Consider the following 19,254-nt stretch of genomic DNA (forward strand, 5'->3'; position numbering starts at 1 on the left):
ACTTAATACCTTAGTTCATCAGGGTGGGGTCCTCTTCTGTGAATCCATATCCTTGTTCTGTCTACCTCACATAGTCTCATTTTTGGCAGCCTCTTTTCTGGAGTGGGGTGTTTTATTGTCTGTAGGTTTCTTTAAGGTAATTTAATCTGCACCTTAGGGGTTCTTAGCTAACATTTTTGAAGTACCTTAATCAGGAATCTACACTCCAGGGGTAGTTAGTTAACATTTGAAAGACCCTAATCAAGATTCTGTACTCCAGAGGCAAGCAGTGCTTCAGTTACTGTTCTCTTCTGCACCAGTGGGTGCATTAATTAGAACAAAACACTGAAGAAGTAATTTTCCACTGCCGAAAGGAGTGATATCTAAGATATATATTTGGCCAAGAATTTCCACAAAGAACAGAGGATGAGAATTTGGGGAGGTCCAGTAGCCTTCTAGCCAAAGTAGGAGCTTGGTTTGCTCCTGGGCTTTTGACACTCATAGTGAATGAATTTCTCAGGCCAGTGGAGCATGTAAGTATCTGTTAACACAGAAGGGCCAATCCTAACTTTGTTGTCTGTCTTTCCATCGGGAGATCACTGACTCCACACTCTGGCTCCATTCATTGTTCACATTTCTTGTCTTCAGCAATGTTACCCTCTATTTTGAACCAGACTATTTCCTTTCAATTTCAGGAATTATATTTTAAGCATAATTATGTAATAAGCAAATTTGGATATTTCAGGAATATGAATTATAGTGTGTTTTTTAAGGCACATACTATTTTTTAGTGGTGATTTTCTTACTGTTTTCAAGAATCTTGTCAGCATTGCCAGCTTCCCATCTGTGGTGTAGTGGTGTAGTATTGTAGACAGGTAATTTGTTTGATATTTTAGTGGTCTAATAGGCTTGACAACTTTTTCAAAGGCCCCTTAATTTTCTTATTTTATTTTTTTCATTTCTTCTTTCCCAGCTCCCCTCCCAACCCTCCCAACCCTCCTAACCCTTCTGTTTACCTTCTTTCTCTCTTTCAAATTCATGACCTCTTTTTTTTTAATTAGTTGTTTCAAAGACTCCTCTTTAATTGAATTCTGCTCAGTACTGGAAAATGGTTCTTTTCTTATACATAGATAATATTGTTCGAATATAATATATAATTCAAATTGCAAAGATTGAAATTATTTGCTGTATATTAAGTTTGCACAGTTCCTATATTGTGCATAATATAATGGATGACATCATTCAGGAGTTCCTATAGTATACACTGCCATTGTATCATTCCCTAATCAACATGTAGAAACAGTAGTGCTAAATGATACAGTATGGCATATTCTGTATGTGAATTAAAAATTCTATAGTGAATTAAAAGGTCTTGTCTTCTGCAGTTTTGTGACATGTGTGGTAAGCCATGGTAAAAATTTCTGATTTTATCTGACAAATATTGAAGAAAGAAAGCAGCCAATGGTCTATACTCATTTCAGAGCTATTAAACAAAAAGTATTTAGCTTCACGAATAGATATTCATCCTGTTTACTTGTTATATTTTGGTTAATTTCTGTGGGGTAGTGTCTTTTTGTATGCCCCTGGGCAGTCTTCATTTAATGATTATTTCAGATGTGTGCCATCATGCCTGGGCCTTATCTGCTAATTTATGCGCTATCAGTAATACAGGTATATGTATAAGTGGCTCAAAGCCATGTAACTAGAGATGCATAGTTAATGTGAATGTGGAAGTCTGCAGCTTGAAAAGGTCTTAGCGTTTTTGTCTTAATCCATTCATCAGTTCAGTCAGGCGAGACCCTCCTTCCATGTTTGCCCTCAGCTATTGCTGTCTGTATCCACCTTGGTCTGTATAAACAAAGCGGTGTGTGTAATAATAAATACTTGGAGCCAGCAGGATTGTAGGACAAATAACTAGGTAAAAGTCATTCCTGTTCTTTAGTATGTTACATTATCCTATCAGTTAGAAGATTCTTAAAACTACATCTGATTCATCTTCAGTTGTTAGACTCTTTAGAACAAAATATAATTCAAGGGTAAGAAGATTGGAGATGAAAGTAATATATTTCTAGCTTTAAAATGTTGAATATGGGGGGGGGTGTTGGAGAGATGACTCAGCTGTTAAGAGCACTGGCTGCTCTCCCAGAGGACCTGGGTTCAATTCCCAGCACCCACATTGCAGCTCACAACTGTCTGTAACTTCAGTTCCAGGGGACTTGACACTCTCACACAGACATACATGCAGACAAAATACAAATGAACATAAAATAAAATAAATTAAAAAAAATGTCTAATGTCTATATATTGGATATCCAGTATAGCAATTCCAATGCTTGGGAATGATGTGGACATCAAAAGTTTTGAAAGATGCACAGGTGTGTTATGATTGTTGCATGAGCCTTATTGAATTTAGATTATTTTTGTACATTTTTTCCAGTGATGTTATCTGACAATGTAGATGTTTGTGAATATTAGACTAGTCATGTTGATTATATTATCCTTTTACATTATCTCTTAGTTTTCAGCTGATGTAAGTGAAGTAGATAATATAAATCAATTAATATTGAATATTTTAAATGTTTAGGCTCTAGGAGTTTTCAGGAGACAATCAAAGGCTAAGTTTTTAAACAGATGTGCTGTTTATAACCTTGGCATTTTATTATTCAAATCTTGCTTGTGTGTTGCTTTTTAATGAACTAGTTCTCATATTAGTGTGCATATGACTAGCTATATGCCATGTCATTGCAGGCCATATTGACTTAAACTGTATTTAGCTTTTCATCTGTCACCCTGGGCAGGGAGCGCTAATGTCTAAGGTGACCCTTTGTACATGTCCTGTTTGTGACTCATAGGGATGTTTCTTACAAGGAGCATTTTGAACAGGGAAATTTCCTTTACTTTTCTTCCTGCATGAAGCTCTTTTTGTAGTTCAGCTTCATTTCCTCCAATTCCATGCTGAATTGAGTGGCTGCCTGCTGTTGAGTACTTTTCTTGCCTTGCTGTGGGGTTGGATTTGCTATATAGACTATTTCTGTGGCCTGAGGTATCCTACTTATTCATGTATAAAACAAAATCAGGAAATAAAATGTATATTTTTCAAAACATTACATTTGAAAGTATTGATGATGTTTTAAAAACTTGTCTTCAGGTTTTTATCATTTGAAGTCAAGTCTCTGGGTTCTACTTCCAGTTTCATTAGTATCAAACATATATATGGGTTTTCAAAGCATAGTTTCTCTTTGTAACAGTCCTGGCTGTCCTGGAACTCACTTTATAGACCAGGCTGGCCTCGAAATTCATTGAGATCACCTTACTCTGCCTTCTAAGTGCTAGGATTAAAGGTGTGTGCCACCTCCCCCCAGCTAAATATTCTCATTGAATACTGTATCATTGAACATACTCTTTTGTACAAAATGCCCTATGAATATGGTCTCTCTCCCTTTGACTTTCTGGGAGCCTAGTGAGTTTAATAAGACAACATGAATAAATATATAGAAGATTTATTCATAATAATGAGCTTGCATAAGTAATTATATCTTGCACGTCATTAATACCTCTGGTTCATATTTAAGTGCATATTTTATGTTAAAATATACATATCATTAAGCTTATTTTTAGTCATTTAAAATGTATAGATTAATAGTATAAAAAATACATTCATAATGTGTGCAGACAATACCCCGTCCATCTGCATAGCTCTTTTCATCTTGTAAAACTCAAACTCAGTGTCCATTAAGAAGTAACTACTCTTTTCTTCCTTCTCCTTGCCCCTGAAAAACAACCTTCTCTCTTTCTAGGCATTTGACCCTTCTAAGTACCTCATTATAAGTGGAATCATCAAGTATTTGTCTTTTGTGACAGGCAGTCTTATTTCAATGAGCATGATGGATTCAAGATTCATCCATGTTGCAGTGTGTCAGGCTTCCCCAGTTTTAAAGTGGAGTGACATGTCATTGTTTATATAGATCACCCTTTTGCTAATCTGTTCATGTGTTGGTGAGCACCTGGGTTGCTTCTAAATTTGGTGATTGTGGATAATGCTGCCGTTATAATAATGAATTCTGTGAGTAACGAACCATTATGGGTATATAGATATGTAGCTGAGAAATGTGGTTCATGGTAAATACTGGTTTAGTTTGTAGCTTTCTTGTGCTGTCTTTGTTTGGCTTTGATACCTAGGGCTTCAGGCATTTTCAGTGATATCTAGGTTGTTACATGGATGCTAGAACACCGACTCCAGTCCTCATGATTGCTGAGCCATCTCTCCAGCTTTAATACGGCTTTTATCATGTAGTTTTTAGTAGTGGCGAAGATCTCAGATCATCATATAACCCTCCTCACCTACTCACAGGGGTTAAGAACTATTGTTTGAGGCTATTTCCTCCTTTTAAGATCATAGGGTTTGGGTAAAGGCTGTAGAATAAAGACCAATAGGGATATTTGGCATATAATATAACTTGTCAGAAGGTTTTCATTGATTATAACAAAGGTCTGTGTAAGATGTAACACACACACACAATGTCTGTTTCTGTCACACTCACTTTTATAAACAAGGTCTCATGTATGCTAGACTGGTTGGAATTTGCTTTCTAGCCCATGCTCACGTTGAAATGGAATCCCTATGCCTCAGCCCCTCAGTAGCTGGGCTTAGTTTGTGTGGGTCACCATGCCAAGTCAAACATGTTTGAAGAAAAAATAGGGTTTTTTTGGTAGTTATTCAGTACCTCTTTACTATTATATTTTCCTCAAACTCTTCCCATATGTTTATGTTGTCTTACGTAATTTTCTTCATTTCTTTCTTATTTGTTGTAGTTATGTACTTTTGCCCCTACCTGTTTTTATAACATCTTTTATTGCCTCTAATTATCACATCTAATAAGTAGGAAGTTGAGACTGTGGTTTGAGTCTTTAGAGTTCTCTTCTAATACTATATATGGAATTTTAGAGACAGCATGTACTTAATTTATGAACAGACTTGGGTCAAAATAGTCTGTGTAAAACTGTAGATTTGCATCTGTCCTATATAATTGCTTGTACATTCATTACTAACCAATTAGTTTGAATTGGGGACTGCTGCATAGTACTATGTAACTCAATTTACTAGAAAATTTTTCTGATTCCTTCAAGATAATAATCAAAGCAGTGATCTATATTAGCCTGCCATGCTGTTGGATTAATGTGGAAACTGGATCTGATATTTTTTAAATTTTTATTTTATTTAAAAAAAAAACTATCTTTTTATTTTACATACTAATCCCAGTTCCTACTCCCTCCACTCCTTCCATTCTTCTACCTTTCTCCCCACACCCCATCTACTCCTCATAGAGGGTAAGCCACATTGTTTTGAGGAAGGACCAAGACTCTCCCTACTATATCTAGGCTGAGCAAGGTATCTTTCCAAAGAGAATGGGTTCTAAAAAGCCAGTACCACACAGCCTTCACCCACATTTAGAGGGCCTAATTTGGTCCTATGCTGGTTCCGTCCGTGTCCGGGTGCAGTTGGTGAGCTCCCATTAGCTCAGGTAAGCTGTTTCAGTGGGTGTCCCCATCATTGTCTTATTCTCACTCCTCCCACTCTTTGACTGGACTTTGGGAACCCAGCCCAGTGTTGCCCTGTGGATCTCTGCCTCTGTTTCTATCAGTTGCTGGATGAAGGTTCTATGGTGACATTTAAGATAGTCATCAATCTTACTACAGGGAAAGGCCAGTTCAGGCACCCTCTTCTCTGTTGCTTAGGGTCTTAGCTGCAGTCATCCTCGTGGTATCCTGGGAATTCTTCTGGTGCCAGGTTTCTTGTTAGGCCCATAATGGCTTTCACAACCAAAATATCGCTTTCCTTGTTCTCCGTCTCTGCCCTTCCCCATCTCAATTTTCCCGTTCCCTCAAGTTCTCCAGCCCCCTCTCCTTCTTCCCTCCTCCTCCCCTTCTGCCCTTCTTTCTCTCCCACCCTCATGCTTCCAATTTTCTCAGGAGATCTTGTCTATTTCCCCTTCCCAGGGGATATTTCATATATGTTTCTCTTATGGTTCTCCTTGTTACTTAGCTTCTCTGTGGTTGTCTACTCTCAGAAAATTGGGAATCAACCTACCTCAAGACCAGCAATACCACTCATACCCAAAGAATGTTCAATCATACTACAAGGACTTTTGTTCAACTATGTTCATAGCAGCAGTATTTGTACTGTCCAGAACCTAGGAAAAAAAAAAAAACTAGATGCTCCTCAACCGAAGAATGGGTAAAGAAAATGTGGTACATTTACATAATAGAAAACTACTCAGTGATAAAAAAGCAATGCCACCTTGAAATTTGCATGCAAATTGATAGAATTAGAAAAAATTGTCCTGAGTGAGGTAACCCGGACACAGAAAGATGAACATGGTATGTACTCACTCTTAAGTGGATACTACCTGATTCTGGTATTTCTGGTGTGCTTTTATTTTACAGTGAGAGAGATGAACCTGCAAGACATCAAGGAGGACTTGGAGTGTGATCCAGAGGAGAACAGCACTCTTTTCATGGGAATTCTTATCCAGGGGCTGGCCAGACTGAAGAAGATCCCTGAGACAGTTAAAGCCATTAAAGAACGTTTGGAGCAGGAGCTAAAGCAGATTGTGAAGAGGTCAACCACTCAGGTGGCAGACAGTGGCTATCAGAGGGGAGAGAGCCTCACTGTGGACAATCAGCCAAGGTAGACAAGTGTATAGTTTGGTGTTGGCTTCTCTTTTTCTTGTATACTTTCTAGGATGAGGAGTAGATAACTTATCTTCAGGTAGGATTATTTTCTTGAGCTGAGGATATTATATTCCACATATATTCAGGCCAGGCATTGCTTTGATTTGTTGATAAAATTTAAATTTAAGCCTATTGTTCGTATTCATGGACATTGAATGAGAGATACAATTTTTTTTTTGCTAAACTAATGAATTTTATTAGGGTTACTTACAGAAATATGGGTAAGTGATTACTTACAGGAGCATAAATGACATCAGCATCGCCAAGGCCCACCCCAGCATCTGGGAAACCTAGAGCACACTGCACGGCCTGCAGGCAGCTCAATAGGTTGGAGCGTGTCCTTTCCAGGTGCCTCAGTTGATCTTATCCTCTAAAGATCAACCAGGCATCTTGTCTGGTTTCTGCTTCTTCCAGGAAGCTGGCATAGTCCCAGAGTCTTCTTTGCACTTCAGCTTGCCTGAGAGTCTGCTTTGTAGCTGGACTCTGCTTACTCTGGCAGGGAGGGAACGAGTGAAACTGTTTAGTTTCAGGGAGTTCTTGAAGCAATTTTTTTGGTGTTGTCTACCTCCCTTCTTAAAGAGCACATCTGCAAGGTGGGATGTTTTAATTTAATCTTAGAGGAGACTGTTACACAACAGTGCATTTGCTAGTGCACATGTACATGCATTAATGTATGCTTGCATGAGCATGTGTGAAGTTCAAAACACCATTTTTACAGTTGATTCTTTCCATTCATTTTTAAAGTATTATTATTTTAATTTTTGTGTTGGGGTGTTTTGCCTTGTGTACCATGTGCATGCCATTTGTCTATGGGGGTCAGAAGAAGGCTTTGGATATTCTAGAACTGGAGTTTCAAACAGTTGTAAGCCATTATATGAGTGCTGGAAATGAAACCTGGGCCCTGAGAAAGAACAGCCAATGCTTCTAACCACTGAGCCATTTATCTAGCCCTTTGCCACCCACCTTTATATGGGTGTCTGGAATTGAACTAGGTAGCCAGGCTTTCTCAGCAAATGCCCTCTCCTATTGAGCCATCTCTCTGGCCTCTGAAGGCGACAAACCTGTTTGTAATGAAGAGTGTTTATTATCACACATGTTAAGTTGATAAATCAATGGCAAGAAAGAATGGAACAGTTGCTGAACATGTGTTAGTTACCAAGCTGTTTTTGAGATAATTTATCTCTGTTATTTCATTTAGTTTTCACTGCTACTCTGTGAGCTAGTTATTAGTGTTCACATCTTATAATTAGAAGAACTGAGACTCAGAGATCGTAATTAGCCCAAGCTTATGTTTAGAAGCTGGCTAATCTTGAAATTAAATCATGGCTACTTGATTCTGAAGTCTGTGGTTTTAACTCTGTCTTATGTTTTCCTCTTCACCATGTATGATATTTGTGAATAGGAAAATATTTGGAATTTCTACATTTCCTTAAAACAGTAAATGAAATTTGAATTTCAAAGTTTTTGTTTCATAGGATAACATGGCAGTTGTATTCAGATCCTAAGAGATGACTATTATACCCTGGGAGAACATGTTGGTCAGGTCAGATTTTAGGGAACAGTAATCCAGTATTGTTTGTCAGTATTTGGAATTAGGAGTTAGTTAACCAAAAAAAAAAAAAAAAAAAAAAAAAAAAAACCAAAAAAACAAAATGAGATTGCCTGTGAAGTGATCTCTTCACTCTCCCCTCCTTCGCTTCTACCCTCCTTGTCCCCAACACATACAAGGCACATCAAGGGTGCCATGGCATGGGAGAGAAAAAAAATCAATGAATATTTTAATTTCTTTGGTGAATAGAAGCAAATAGATGAGGTGGTGTGTACTTATAATGTCAGTGCTCTGAAGTCTGAGGCAGGATGATTTGGAGGTCATGGGCAGCCTAGACTACACAGGGAGACCCAACTCAGGGAAAAAAGTCACATGAGAAAAAAATAATTTTCTCATTTGTTTGAATGGATGTGCATGAAGGGTTATGCTTTTCTTAATATAGTACTGAGGAGGTTTTGCTGTTTTCACTTAATATGCACACATTTTAAAAACAGACTAAACAGAATTAAGGAGAAAGAATACGAATTCAGCCTAGATAGACTTATTTTAATATCTTGGAAAGGCTGATATAGTTTATTCATATTTTCTGAAATATTTTTGGATATCTAAATAATAATGATAGTGATTTAAAAATTCTTCAAAAGAAATTCTCTTATGAACTTCATTCAAAGTACTATAATTGGTAAATGAAGAATAAAAAAACCTTTAAACTGCTATCTAACTGTTATGGAATGCATTAAAACAGATGGTTGACAAATATCTGGTTTGGAGAGTAATTCTGTCAGTATTGGAGCTCCTGTATCTTACAGGGTTGCCTGCTTTAGTTGAGGTTAATGGTTATAATGCTGAGTAAGAACATCATACACATGCAACTCCATTCCAATGCATGTGTTTATTATTGGCACCTCTTCAATCTTCGTGTGTTTTGTCACTCATGTGATTCAGAGATTCAGAATTGAACTTTTCTTTTTTTTTGCTTGTGCCTGGATTTCTGCAAAGACCTTTTGACTCTTTGCTAATGAATACGCTAAAATTTTGCTTTGCTGTTTGCTCTGTTGTTGCAAGTGCCCAGACGAATAGACTGAACTTTCAGAGGGAAATAACGTTACTCTAATATATGCTGGAAATAAAGCAAAGGGCACAGATCAATAACTTTCCTGCAGCTCTCATTATAGTTGCCCTAAAAACATAGTGTCTTTCATAGGATTTTGACCTCTTTCTCTTCTGTTGCCTCAGCCGTTTCCAGAATTCAGGAGTAGAGACTGCATCAGTAGAAGTAGAAAGTCAGCTCCTTGCCCCAGAAAATTATAGATGGCTTTCTGTCAGGAATGAGTCAGCAGTAGAGGGATTTTTCTCTTTTCTTTTTTTCTTTTCTTCCTTCCATCCTTCCTTGTTTGCTTTTTTCTCTCCTTTTTTGTTATTTTAATGGCCTTTCTTTCTTTCTTTCTTTCTTTCTCTCCTCCTTCTCCTTCTCCTTCTCCTTCTCCTTCTCCTTCTTCTTCTTCTTCTTCTTCTTCTTCTTCTTCTTCTTCTTCTGTAGGCAGGGTACATTGGATACTAAAAAAACAAATGGTTTATATTCTGCTTTTTGTTTTTTTTCCTGTATAACATGATTCCACTTTATAAAAAACGTATTTTTGTCAGAATTCTTTATCATGAAGTAAAATATTACAGAGAAAATAATCATTTGGGGGTAAACCATATTATTAAATCAAAGACTGAATTTTTGGACTGGGATTCTAATTGATTGACAATTGGGAGTGTACCTCTGGTGGCTAGTTTTTGATAGTTATAAAGTCCCTTAAAACTCCTCAAGAATTAATTTCCTTAAGTTAATCACAGTCCTTCAGAAATGATTAGCATTGTTGCTTCTAGAGGCTTGGAACTTTAAAAAGGATATTATCAAATTATTCCTTGAGGCATGCATGATGCTTATGTGTTGAAAATTTCCTGAGATCTTAGTGACATCTGTTTCAGAGGGAAGTAAAACCACAGTGGCATTATTAGTGCCATCATTATTGCTATATTTTACTACCTCAAAACTATTATCACTGGAGATAGAAGAATCTGTTTTCCTTCAGCAAAATTGGAATGTAGGCAAAATCCCCATCCATTCCCAACATGCATATTCTCTGGCTAACCCTAATGAAATAAATTATTCTAAAACATTTATATGCAAATGCAACTGTGAGGCAAGGCATCAGTACTGTAAGTTTCTCTGGAAGTTTCATTGTTCATCTCCATCTTGTTAAATATATTATGGCTGTGATGCATTGCAGGCCTGTTTCCATTTGTCTTATGCAAAGCGAGTTAATGTTGTGTGGTATTTTGCCGGAAATGGAGATTGAATGAGGCTGTTGAATTCCATCTTGCTTTAATTTATACAAAGCCAGAATATTTCCTTCATCAGCTTAAAAAATCATTTTGGTGACCTACTTTATATTTTTTATTTTCCAAAGTATCCATTTATTTGTATTCATAGGAGAAGTGTTTTATCTTCTTGGTTCTTTCATTACCTGTAGGTTTATAAACTTCTGTTCACTGTAGTAGGAAATGCTCAGCAACTGTTAGGCTGCTCCTGCTGACTTGGTAAGTGCTAACTCCGGGTGATAGGTGCCTTGCTAACCTTGCACAAACATTTGCTTCCTATCACCCCTCAAAGGCAAGGCAGTGTCATCAACTTCAGATGGCCGATGTGCCTACAGCCTCTGTAAGTTTAGAACCAGTTTCTTCAATTTTGTTCTGTATTATTGTTGATTATTTCCAAAAATTTAGTCAATGAGATTTTCATATTATTATTGTGTCAAAGAAGCCAGAAGAAGTTCTGTAGTGGCTCACAAATACTAAAGTGAGAGGAAAACATTGAAGGAAAAAAGTGTTCTTTGAAGTGTTGGATCTTGTCAAGAGTAAGGAAATGAGCAAGAGGTGGTGGTGATTGGATTGTATATGACAGCTACTGTATTTGGTATATATCTGAAGGCAAAAGCTCCTTGCAGAGATATTGAAGTCCTGCTACACTGGTAAACTTATTGGCTTGAAAGAGTCTAGGAAGAACTGGATGAGTTTGAAGCTTCTATGGGGTATGAGTCACTCATGAAACTAAATTTTAGTATAGAAAAATGTCATAGATTCACAAGACTTTGTTTTTAAAGAATATTTTATTATATATAGCTAATTGTATATATTTAGTTATTTATTTTTGGATTGTACCTAGAAAGAAGAGAGAACTAATTTGTCCCATTTGGTACATACTTTTATATTCTAGTAGAGTGCCCACTAGGGTCATAGTAAGTATTGAATGAAAGATGAATCCCACATAGAGTGAATATTTACTATGGACCAGGCACTAAATTAAAATGCCAAACAGTCAGACATGGTGCTGTACTCATGGAGTTTAAAGGGGAAGAAAGGCACCCTCAGATTAGTTACATTGTTGCAAACTATAGTAAAGGTATAGGGGACAAGCAGAAGATATTTTGGAAGCATGTGCTTAGGTACATATCCGGAAATGTCTGTGCCACTGTTATTTTGAAGGTAAAGTAAGGCAGCACTTATTGTTTATACTAGTTGTAGTTGAAAGCACCCACTTGTTATTCTAGTTGTACACTCAGCATGATATCAACATCTCAGATGTGAGAAGGGAGAGAGCCAGACCATTGCCTCACCATTTTCATGGTTTACACTGGCCCCAATGGCTTTTTAAATTTTGATGAGTACTCCTAAGTGTGCTTTTCTTAGAGATGCACATTTTCATTTATGAAGAAACATTCTTTAGGGTTGTAGATTCCCTTGCCAATACATTATATTGGCAGATATGTTTATATTTGCCAGTCTGAGAGGTCAACATTGACATTTCTAGTGTAGTTTGGGTTTGTTTTTTCTTGTTATAAGTGAAATTATAGTTTTCATTTGTATAACAAGAAGTTGTTGTGATGTTTGGTTTATGTCTGGATGTAATGCTTCAAGATCAACTGAGTTGAGAATAGGTGCAGAGACAAAGTCAGACAAAGGACACTCACCGAGTCAGGGTGCTGGGTTACAGTGGTTCATTATCTTGTTGCTTTCAGGTTTCTGATTTTTTTCTCTCTGCATACATATAGAGGCCACACAGACTACACACAGCTACTAAGTAATAAACACACAATTTATTTTTTTGTTTCTCAAGACAGGGTTCCTCTGTATAACAGCTCTGGCTCTCCTGGAACTTGCTTTGTAGACCATGCTGGACTTGAACTCACAGAAATCTGCCTGCCACCCTGGCCAGCTTGTGACTGACAGTTTTTAAACAGAATAGCTATTCGAGACACGGAATCTTGTTACTCAGAAATGGCACACAGATTTAAAACTCTTCAATCATTTCTCAGATATTCTATTTATTATTTTAGGATCATAGTTGACAATGTGTAGTTTCCCTTCTGATACCACAGAAGGAAAACCACAGATATGTGAGGTCTACTCTATGTCTACATTGGCTCTGAAGGAGGGCCACATACATTAAATCAGATCCTATTTATTGTGCTGGGTTGTAGTGTGCTGTTCACGCCTTTAATTTCTGCCTGCTGTGTGTTTGTCCTGTAATTAATTGACAGGGTAGTTTTGTGCTTGCTGAATAATTCTAACTCCGATCATTACCCTTTTTATAGTTATGATTCTTTTCAAGGTTAATATTCATCTCATTTTCTACACCTCCCCCTCCTCCTGTCTCTCAGCCTGTGAAGACATAACATTTTCAAAAATGTATAGGATTATTCCTATGAAGTTAGAAAATGTGTACTTTTATAATATCTTTAAAATCTGGAACCTGGAACTCAGTAGAAGGTCCTCCTGATTTAAAAGGGCATGCTCTAAAGTGGTTTTATCCATGAGGGAGTCGAAAGGCTCATATCCCAAGGTTAACTTAATAGTACAAGTGCAGTATTTGTGAAAAGAGAAAAATATTTCTCATAATTTCTTTTAGACATGTGTCTGGAATCAGGCGTGTGTTTCCTTTTCAAATAGTAGCATTTCCTTTCATCTCTCCTCTCTGTATTAGTTACTCTTCTTCTGAGAGTCTAAAATGCAGGACTCGGTAGAAATTGGTCACTTTATTTTGCAGAAAAGTCATTTGAGAGCAGCTTTGAAGCAAGGTCAGGCATTTGTCCTTGTGGCTTCTGGTAGCCATTCCCAGGCACTGCATGTAGCACCTGGACATGCTTAGAATCAGGAAGGGACTTGATATGATTTAGATGAATAGTTAATTCAAATCAAAGCAAGCGGGAAGCAAGTAAATTTAACTTCAGTGATTATGATTCCATTTGATTGAATCTCTACTTTTGATTACATGTATCAGTGAGAACATACTTTAAATACACCCAGCTATTAAATATTGAAGGGTATGAAGAACGAACCAGGCACATAGTGAAGAAACGCCACCATTCTTTAACGAGCTTGTGGCACTTATGGGTGTACTGTTTGTTTTTAAACAAATGAAAGGAGATAGTTGTTTTGAGTGTGGGACTTATCGTTAACTAAGGTGGATAATTCATCACCATGTATGATCCAAGGTCTCTGTATTTTTAGTAAGACTTCAATTACTAACAACTCTATAACAGATTAAGTGAGTTAGTAGTATCAGTATGTTCACAGTTACTTTGTAAACATGAAGTTGGATAGCTGTCTTTCTGGTTGTACATTGATTTTTGCTTGTAGTCCCTAGAAAAAGGGTTTGTGATTAAATGGGCTGGAGTAGTTTCATTGTCTATAGTCTCTCTCTCTGTGTCTGTGTGTGTGGTATAAAAATCTGAATTTTTCGTGTGAGAGAAAACATGTAATAATCGTCTTTCTGAGTCTGGCTTATTTCACTTAACGTTATCATCCACTTTTTGAAAAAATCGAATAATTTCATTTTCTTTTGAGATGGGGTTTCCTCAGTTTAGCCTTATATTATCTGCATCTGAATAAAGGATCATTATAGGTGCCGATGATATAACCTGGGTTAGAGTACTTACTGTGGAAGCCTAGTATATTGTATTTGATCCCTGGAACCACATAAAGATGGTAAGAGAGAGCTATCTCTACAAAGTGCTGTGGTTTCCACCTACATGCCATGGCATGAGCACCTCTCTCTCTCTCTCTCTCTCTCTCTCTCTCTCACACACACACACACACACACACACACGTAGATAGATAGAAATTAAAAAAAACTTTCATTGTGTTTATATACCACATTTTCTTTACCTACCCATTTGTTGATGGGCATGTGTGATGATTTTATAACTTAGCTATTGTGCATAGTGCCACATGAAATGTGAATGTACAAATACATCTGTTGTGTGCTGACTTATATCCCTTCCATTATATTCTAAGTATAATCTAGCTGGATCATAGGGTTGGTAGTTCTACTTTTATTGAGGAACCGCCATACTACAAATACTTTATTTCTTATATACTACTTATGAAAGCAGGATAAAATTTCCAAATGAATGAAAAGAAAAAGTTAATTTCTTCTCAGTGATCAGAATTCAGAGAAATAATCTTTTAGTATAGTTTTTTTTTTTGAGGTGCTGGGTTCCTTTCTTAGCTCTTCTGTGTATTTCATGTTTACCACAGTAGAACTATAGACACTTGGTCTCTTTTTGACTCTAGACATAGCTACTACTGTTAGATCTTAAGTTGTTTTGTTATATAATTCAGCTATCTTATATTTCACTTCTTGAATGTATGTAGTGGTTAATTTTGATTAGACTATGATATGCTTAGACAATTAGTAAATAAATATTCTGAGCCGGGCAATGGTGGCACATGCCTTTAATCCCAGCACTCGGGAGGCAGAGGCAGGTGGATCTCTGTGAGTTCGAGGCCAGCCTGGTCTACAAGAACTAGTTTCAGGACGGGTTCCAAAGCTACAGAGAAACCCTATCTCTCTAAACCAAAAATAAATAAATAAAAAATATATTCTGAATTTGATGACATTAAATTTCAAGAGTTCTGACCTGAATAATGGAATCTCTTGATGGATTCATAATATGATGGCGTTGTTGGGATGTACTAGAAGGTGGAGCCCACCTGAAGGCTGTAAGTCACTAGAGGTATGTCTTCAGGACTATGTTTTTCGTAAGCACTTTTCTCCACTGACGTGAAGTGCTACCCAAGCTCATAGGTCCACATAAGCATTGGATGAATCCTCTGAAACTGGGAGCCCAAATGAATCAACATTTAAGTTTTAATATTAGACATTCTGTCAGTGATTAGTAAAATGTTTTTTAGTATAAAGTTGGGATTTGACTGCTGTCATCCCTGTGTGGTTTCAGAACAACCCCCAACACACTATAAATCCCTTATACTTTGAGTTAATTTATCCCTACTCTAAGAACCATTAGTGTATCTGTGACTTTTTCTGCACTTAAAGTGTTTCTTACAAATAGGCATCTGTCTTTGACTTTTCCTTTAACAGAATATTTTAAAAGTTTGTTCTTCTTGCCTCATAAATTGTTTAATTTCTTATCTGTTATCTAGTATGGTATATCTTGTTTATCAGTAAACAGATATTGAATGTTTTGATCTTTTGCTGTTGTTCCTGATACTACTGTGGACATTTGTGTTCAGGTTTTTGTGTGCCTACGTTTTCTGTCCAGTTATGTGTGTATTCTAAGAAGGGAGTCTCTGGTCCATATGGTAACTGTGTATTAATATTTTGAGAAACTTTGTTCTGTGTAGAAAGTGTCAGTTTACAATCTGACTAACATTGTGCAACAAAATTGTCTTTTTTATTGTTTTATTCTGGTAGATCAAAATGTTTTCTCATTTTGATTTTGATTTTATTTCACTGATAACTAATGATGTTGCACATCTATGTGTTTCTCAATGACCATTAATATGTGTTTTTTGCCATAAAATATATTTAAATCCTTGCTCACATACACACACGTGTGTGTGTGTGTGTGTGTGTGTTTGTGAGTGTGTGTATTTAAAAATTTCAAGCAGCATTGCTGCAAGGATTTTTTTTTTTGTATTCTAGGTACAAGTTCTCTATGAAGCTGTGGTTTATAGTTTTTGCTTTTCATTTTGTGGTTTGAGTTTTCCCTTTCTTGATAATATCTCTTGAAATACAAAAAGAAACATAAGTAAAGTTTTGTCTTGTAGCTTCAGGTCTGTTACCATTGATAGTTGTATTACTGTAAAGCATAGCTGAGCTTCACCCAGTGAGTGGATTCATAATTCCAAGTAGGTAGAGCTGCCTGTACAGCCTTAACATGTCTGGCCCATCTCTCCTTCCAGCTAATACTCCATCTCCCCCTTCTCCTCTTTGGAGCTGTGATGTCCATAACGGCAGGCTTGCCTTGACCTTGAGCCTACAGGAGTGGCTGAAGCTGGCCCTGGGTCAGCATTCATTTTATTTAGGGTTGTTATTTCCTCAGTGTAAATGGAGACTGAATCTAAGGTTCCACCTCATTTCTCTAGTTGATCCTTTCTAACAGCCCTGCTTCTGCATAGTAAGCTGCTCTGGTACCTGGCAGATAAGATGCACACTGTGGAGGGCAGTGGTCTTGGAGATAATCATTCTACTTAGTGTAGCAGTTATACTTCCCGTATTTCTGTTCCCTTGCTAGTTCAAGTAACTTCAAGTTACTAGAATTCTGGACCACAGTGACCTCTAGACTTCTGAATGTGTATTCAAATACTGTTAAGTGCAACATGACCATTAAAGTTTTATTTTGTCAGAAAGGACATTAGGTAATATAACCACCATCATGACAGAAACAGTAACAGAAATATAATAACACCGAGAGTTTATTATCAAGAGAGTTGGGAGTAGGGTGGTGGTGGTACACACCTTTAATCCTAGCACTATGGAGGCAGAGAGAGGCTAATCTCTGTGAGTTTGAGGCCAACCTGGTCTACAGAGTGAGTTCCAGGATTGCCAAGGCTACATAGTGCAACACTTTCTCAATAAACCAAAACTAAAATAAAAAGAGGGGGCATATCAAGAGAGTTGGTGAAAAAAAAGACAGTTAATGAAAGCCAGTGCTTTGCTTTAATGTCTCTTATTTTGCTATCCCCGAAGAATGCATGCTGTTTATAGACTCATACTTTGGAGCTGTAGGGTAAAATGAAATTGAAAAATGAATGAAATTTATGCTCTGGTAATGCTGAAGCATGCATGGGCAGCCCATATATGGTGATTCTGTTGAACTTGTTCATATTGGGTTTCATGGTCTAAGTTGATGAGTATGACTGACAAGGTCTCTTCCTCAAGAGGGCACCAGATCTCATTACAGATGGTTGTGAGCCATCATGTGGTTGCTGGGAATTGAATTCAGGGCCCTTGGAAGAGCAGGTAGTACTCTTAACCACTCAGTCATCTATCTCTCCAGCCCATTGTTAAGTAGAAATTGGCCCACTTCTGTTGGTCTGCTATATTCTGTGTATGATCTCAGTTGCAGGATTTATATCAATTATTTCTTAACACTGAGGTAACTGTTTTGGCTGTTACGCTTAGTTAGCCAAGTCTTCTTTCTGCTGGTATTTGTATTATGGTTCTTCAAAGCAGAAAAATGTATAAATCTAAACTGACATTGAGAAGATAAAGTTATCTTTTAAAGGGTAAGATGGCTCTAGTCTATCTACTCAATGTGTAATTTCTAGGTTTTTCAAGTGTACTGCAGGCCGGGAACACTACATAAATTGTGTTGATTCTTGTTGAAATTGCAATGTCAAATAGTTTTATCATAGGATAGTAATGGGCTGTCACATTGGCTCATTAATTACAACAGTTGGTCAGCAAAAAAGCCACAGGAATAGATAATATGCTGTGTGTTTTTGTGAGATTGTAGTTGTCACTCCTACTTATGGCAGTAAAGTCTTGTTAATTGACACTGCCACAAAGTACCTTTGTTTTGCTGTTCTACTTTGAGGCTGAATTAGTCTGTTAATAATCTGGGGACTGAGAAACATATAATGAAGCTCACATTCCAAGTTTTTATATCCTCATTCACGGTCTAGACAGCAATTTATTTATTTATTTATTTATTTATTTATTTATTTATTTTTGGTTTTTCGAGACAGGGTTTCTCTGTGGTTTTGGAGCCTGTCCTGGAACTAGCTCTTGTAGACCAGGCTGGTCTCGAACTCACAGAGATCCGCCTGCCTCTGCCTCCTGAGTGCTGGGATTAAAGGCGTGCGCCACCACCGCCCGGCCAAGACAGTAATTTATTCAACAAGTATTCGCTAAACATGTTCTAAGTGCTCTTGAGTATAGAAGTATATTACGTAGAATCTACTCTGCAAAAGTAATCATGGAGAGGGGATGCAGAATACCTGTATGAAGGTAAATGTGACATGTATTTGTTAGCTATATATGTAAGCCACATGTGGTAAGTTCTTAAAACTAGGTTGAACTACTTTCCAAATTGAGAGAAGAAAGTAATTTCAGGCCTAAGTGATGAATGAAGTTGTAAAGCTCAATGGAAGAGGAATTACTTTGTATCACGACAGAAAACTCTGTGCTCTCTCTCTACATCTGTATTCTAGAATGGTAGTGAGAGAAGTAGGTAGCTAGATGCACTGGCTTGGGAATCAACTTTTGTTCTAAGATCAGCTGCTTTGCAATCTCATTTTGTGTCCTTCAGTGTATGGTATTGATGTAATAATAATGTGTCCAGCATATCTCACTATGATAAATGAGATAATGCGGATGCCTAAGCTGCTTCCTGTAGTGAAAGTCAGATTGCTTAGCAGGTGTGTATTTTTTTTTTTTTTTTAGACACCTTAGGCCATGCATTTGAATGATAGTAAGCACAGCTTCCCATTACTAACAGGATTAGTGTCCTCACCAACGCATCCTATTTATTGCTAGGGAATAGCATATTCTGTGTGGCATCTGAACTGCTGTCTTAAAAAAATTGTCAGAATTCATTGGAGACCACCTATATGAATGCAGAGTAGTTGTGATTCTTTCTATACCCTCAAATATTTTAAAAGGAACTGTGTTTATTAGGCTGACAATTTAGGAACTT

General features: G+C 37.1%; 1 protein-coding gene across 1 annotated transcript in view; it reads left to right on the forward strand.

Moving 5' to 3' along the window:
* Exoc4 (exocyst complex component 4) overlaps nt 1-19,254 on the forward strand; it is a 714,919-nt gene that overhangs the window by 77,287 nt on the left and 618,378 nt on the right. Inside the window, exon 6 of the mRNA XM_041675392.1 lies at nt 6,424-6,667. Within this exon, the coding sequence (XP_041531326.1) occupies nt 6,424-6,667 (244 nt within the window). The remainder of the gene's footprint in view (nt 1-6,423; nt 6,668-19,254) is intronic.

This window comes from Microtus oregoni, unplaced genomic scaffold (genome assembly GCF_018167655.1).
Source record: "Microtus oregoni isolate MIOR12 unplaced genomic scaffold, Mior012 000026F_ref0000081, whole genome shotgun sequence".
Taxonomy (NCBI): Eukaryota; Metazoa; Chordata; class Mammalia; order Rodentia; family Cricetidae; genus Microtus; species Microtus oregoni.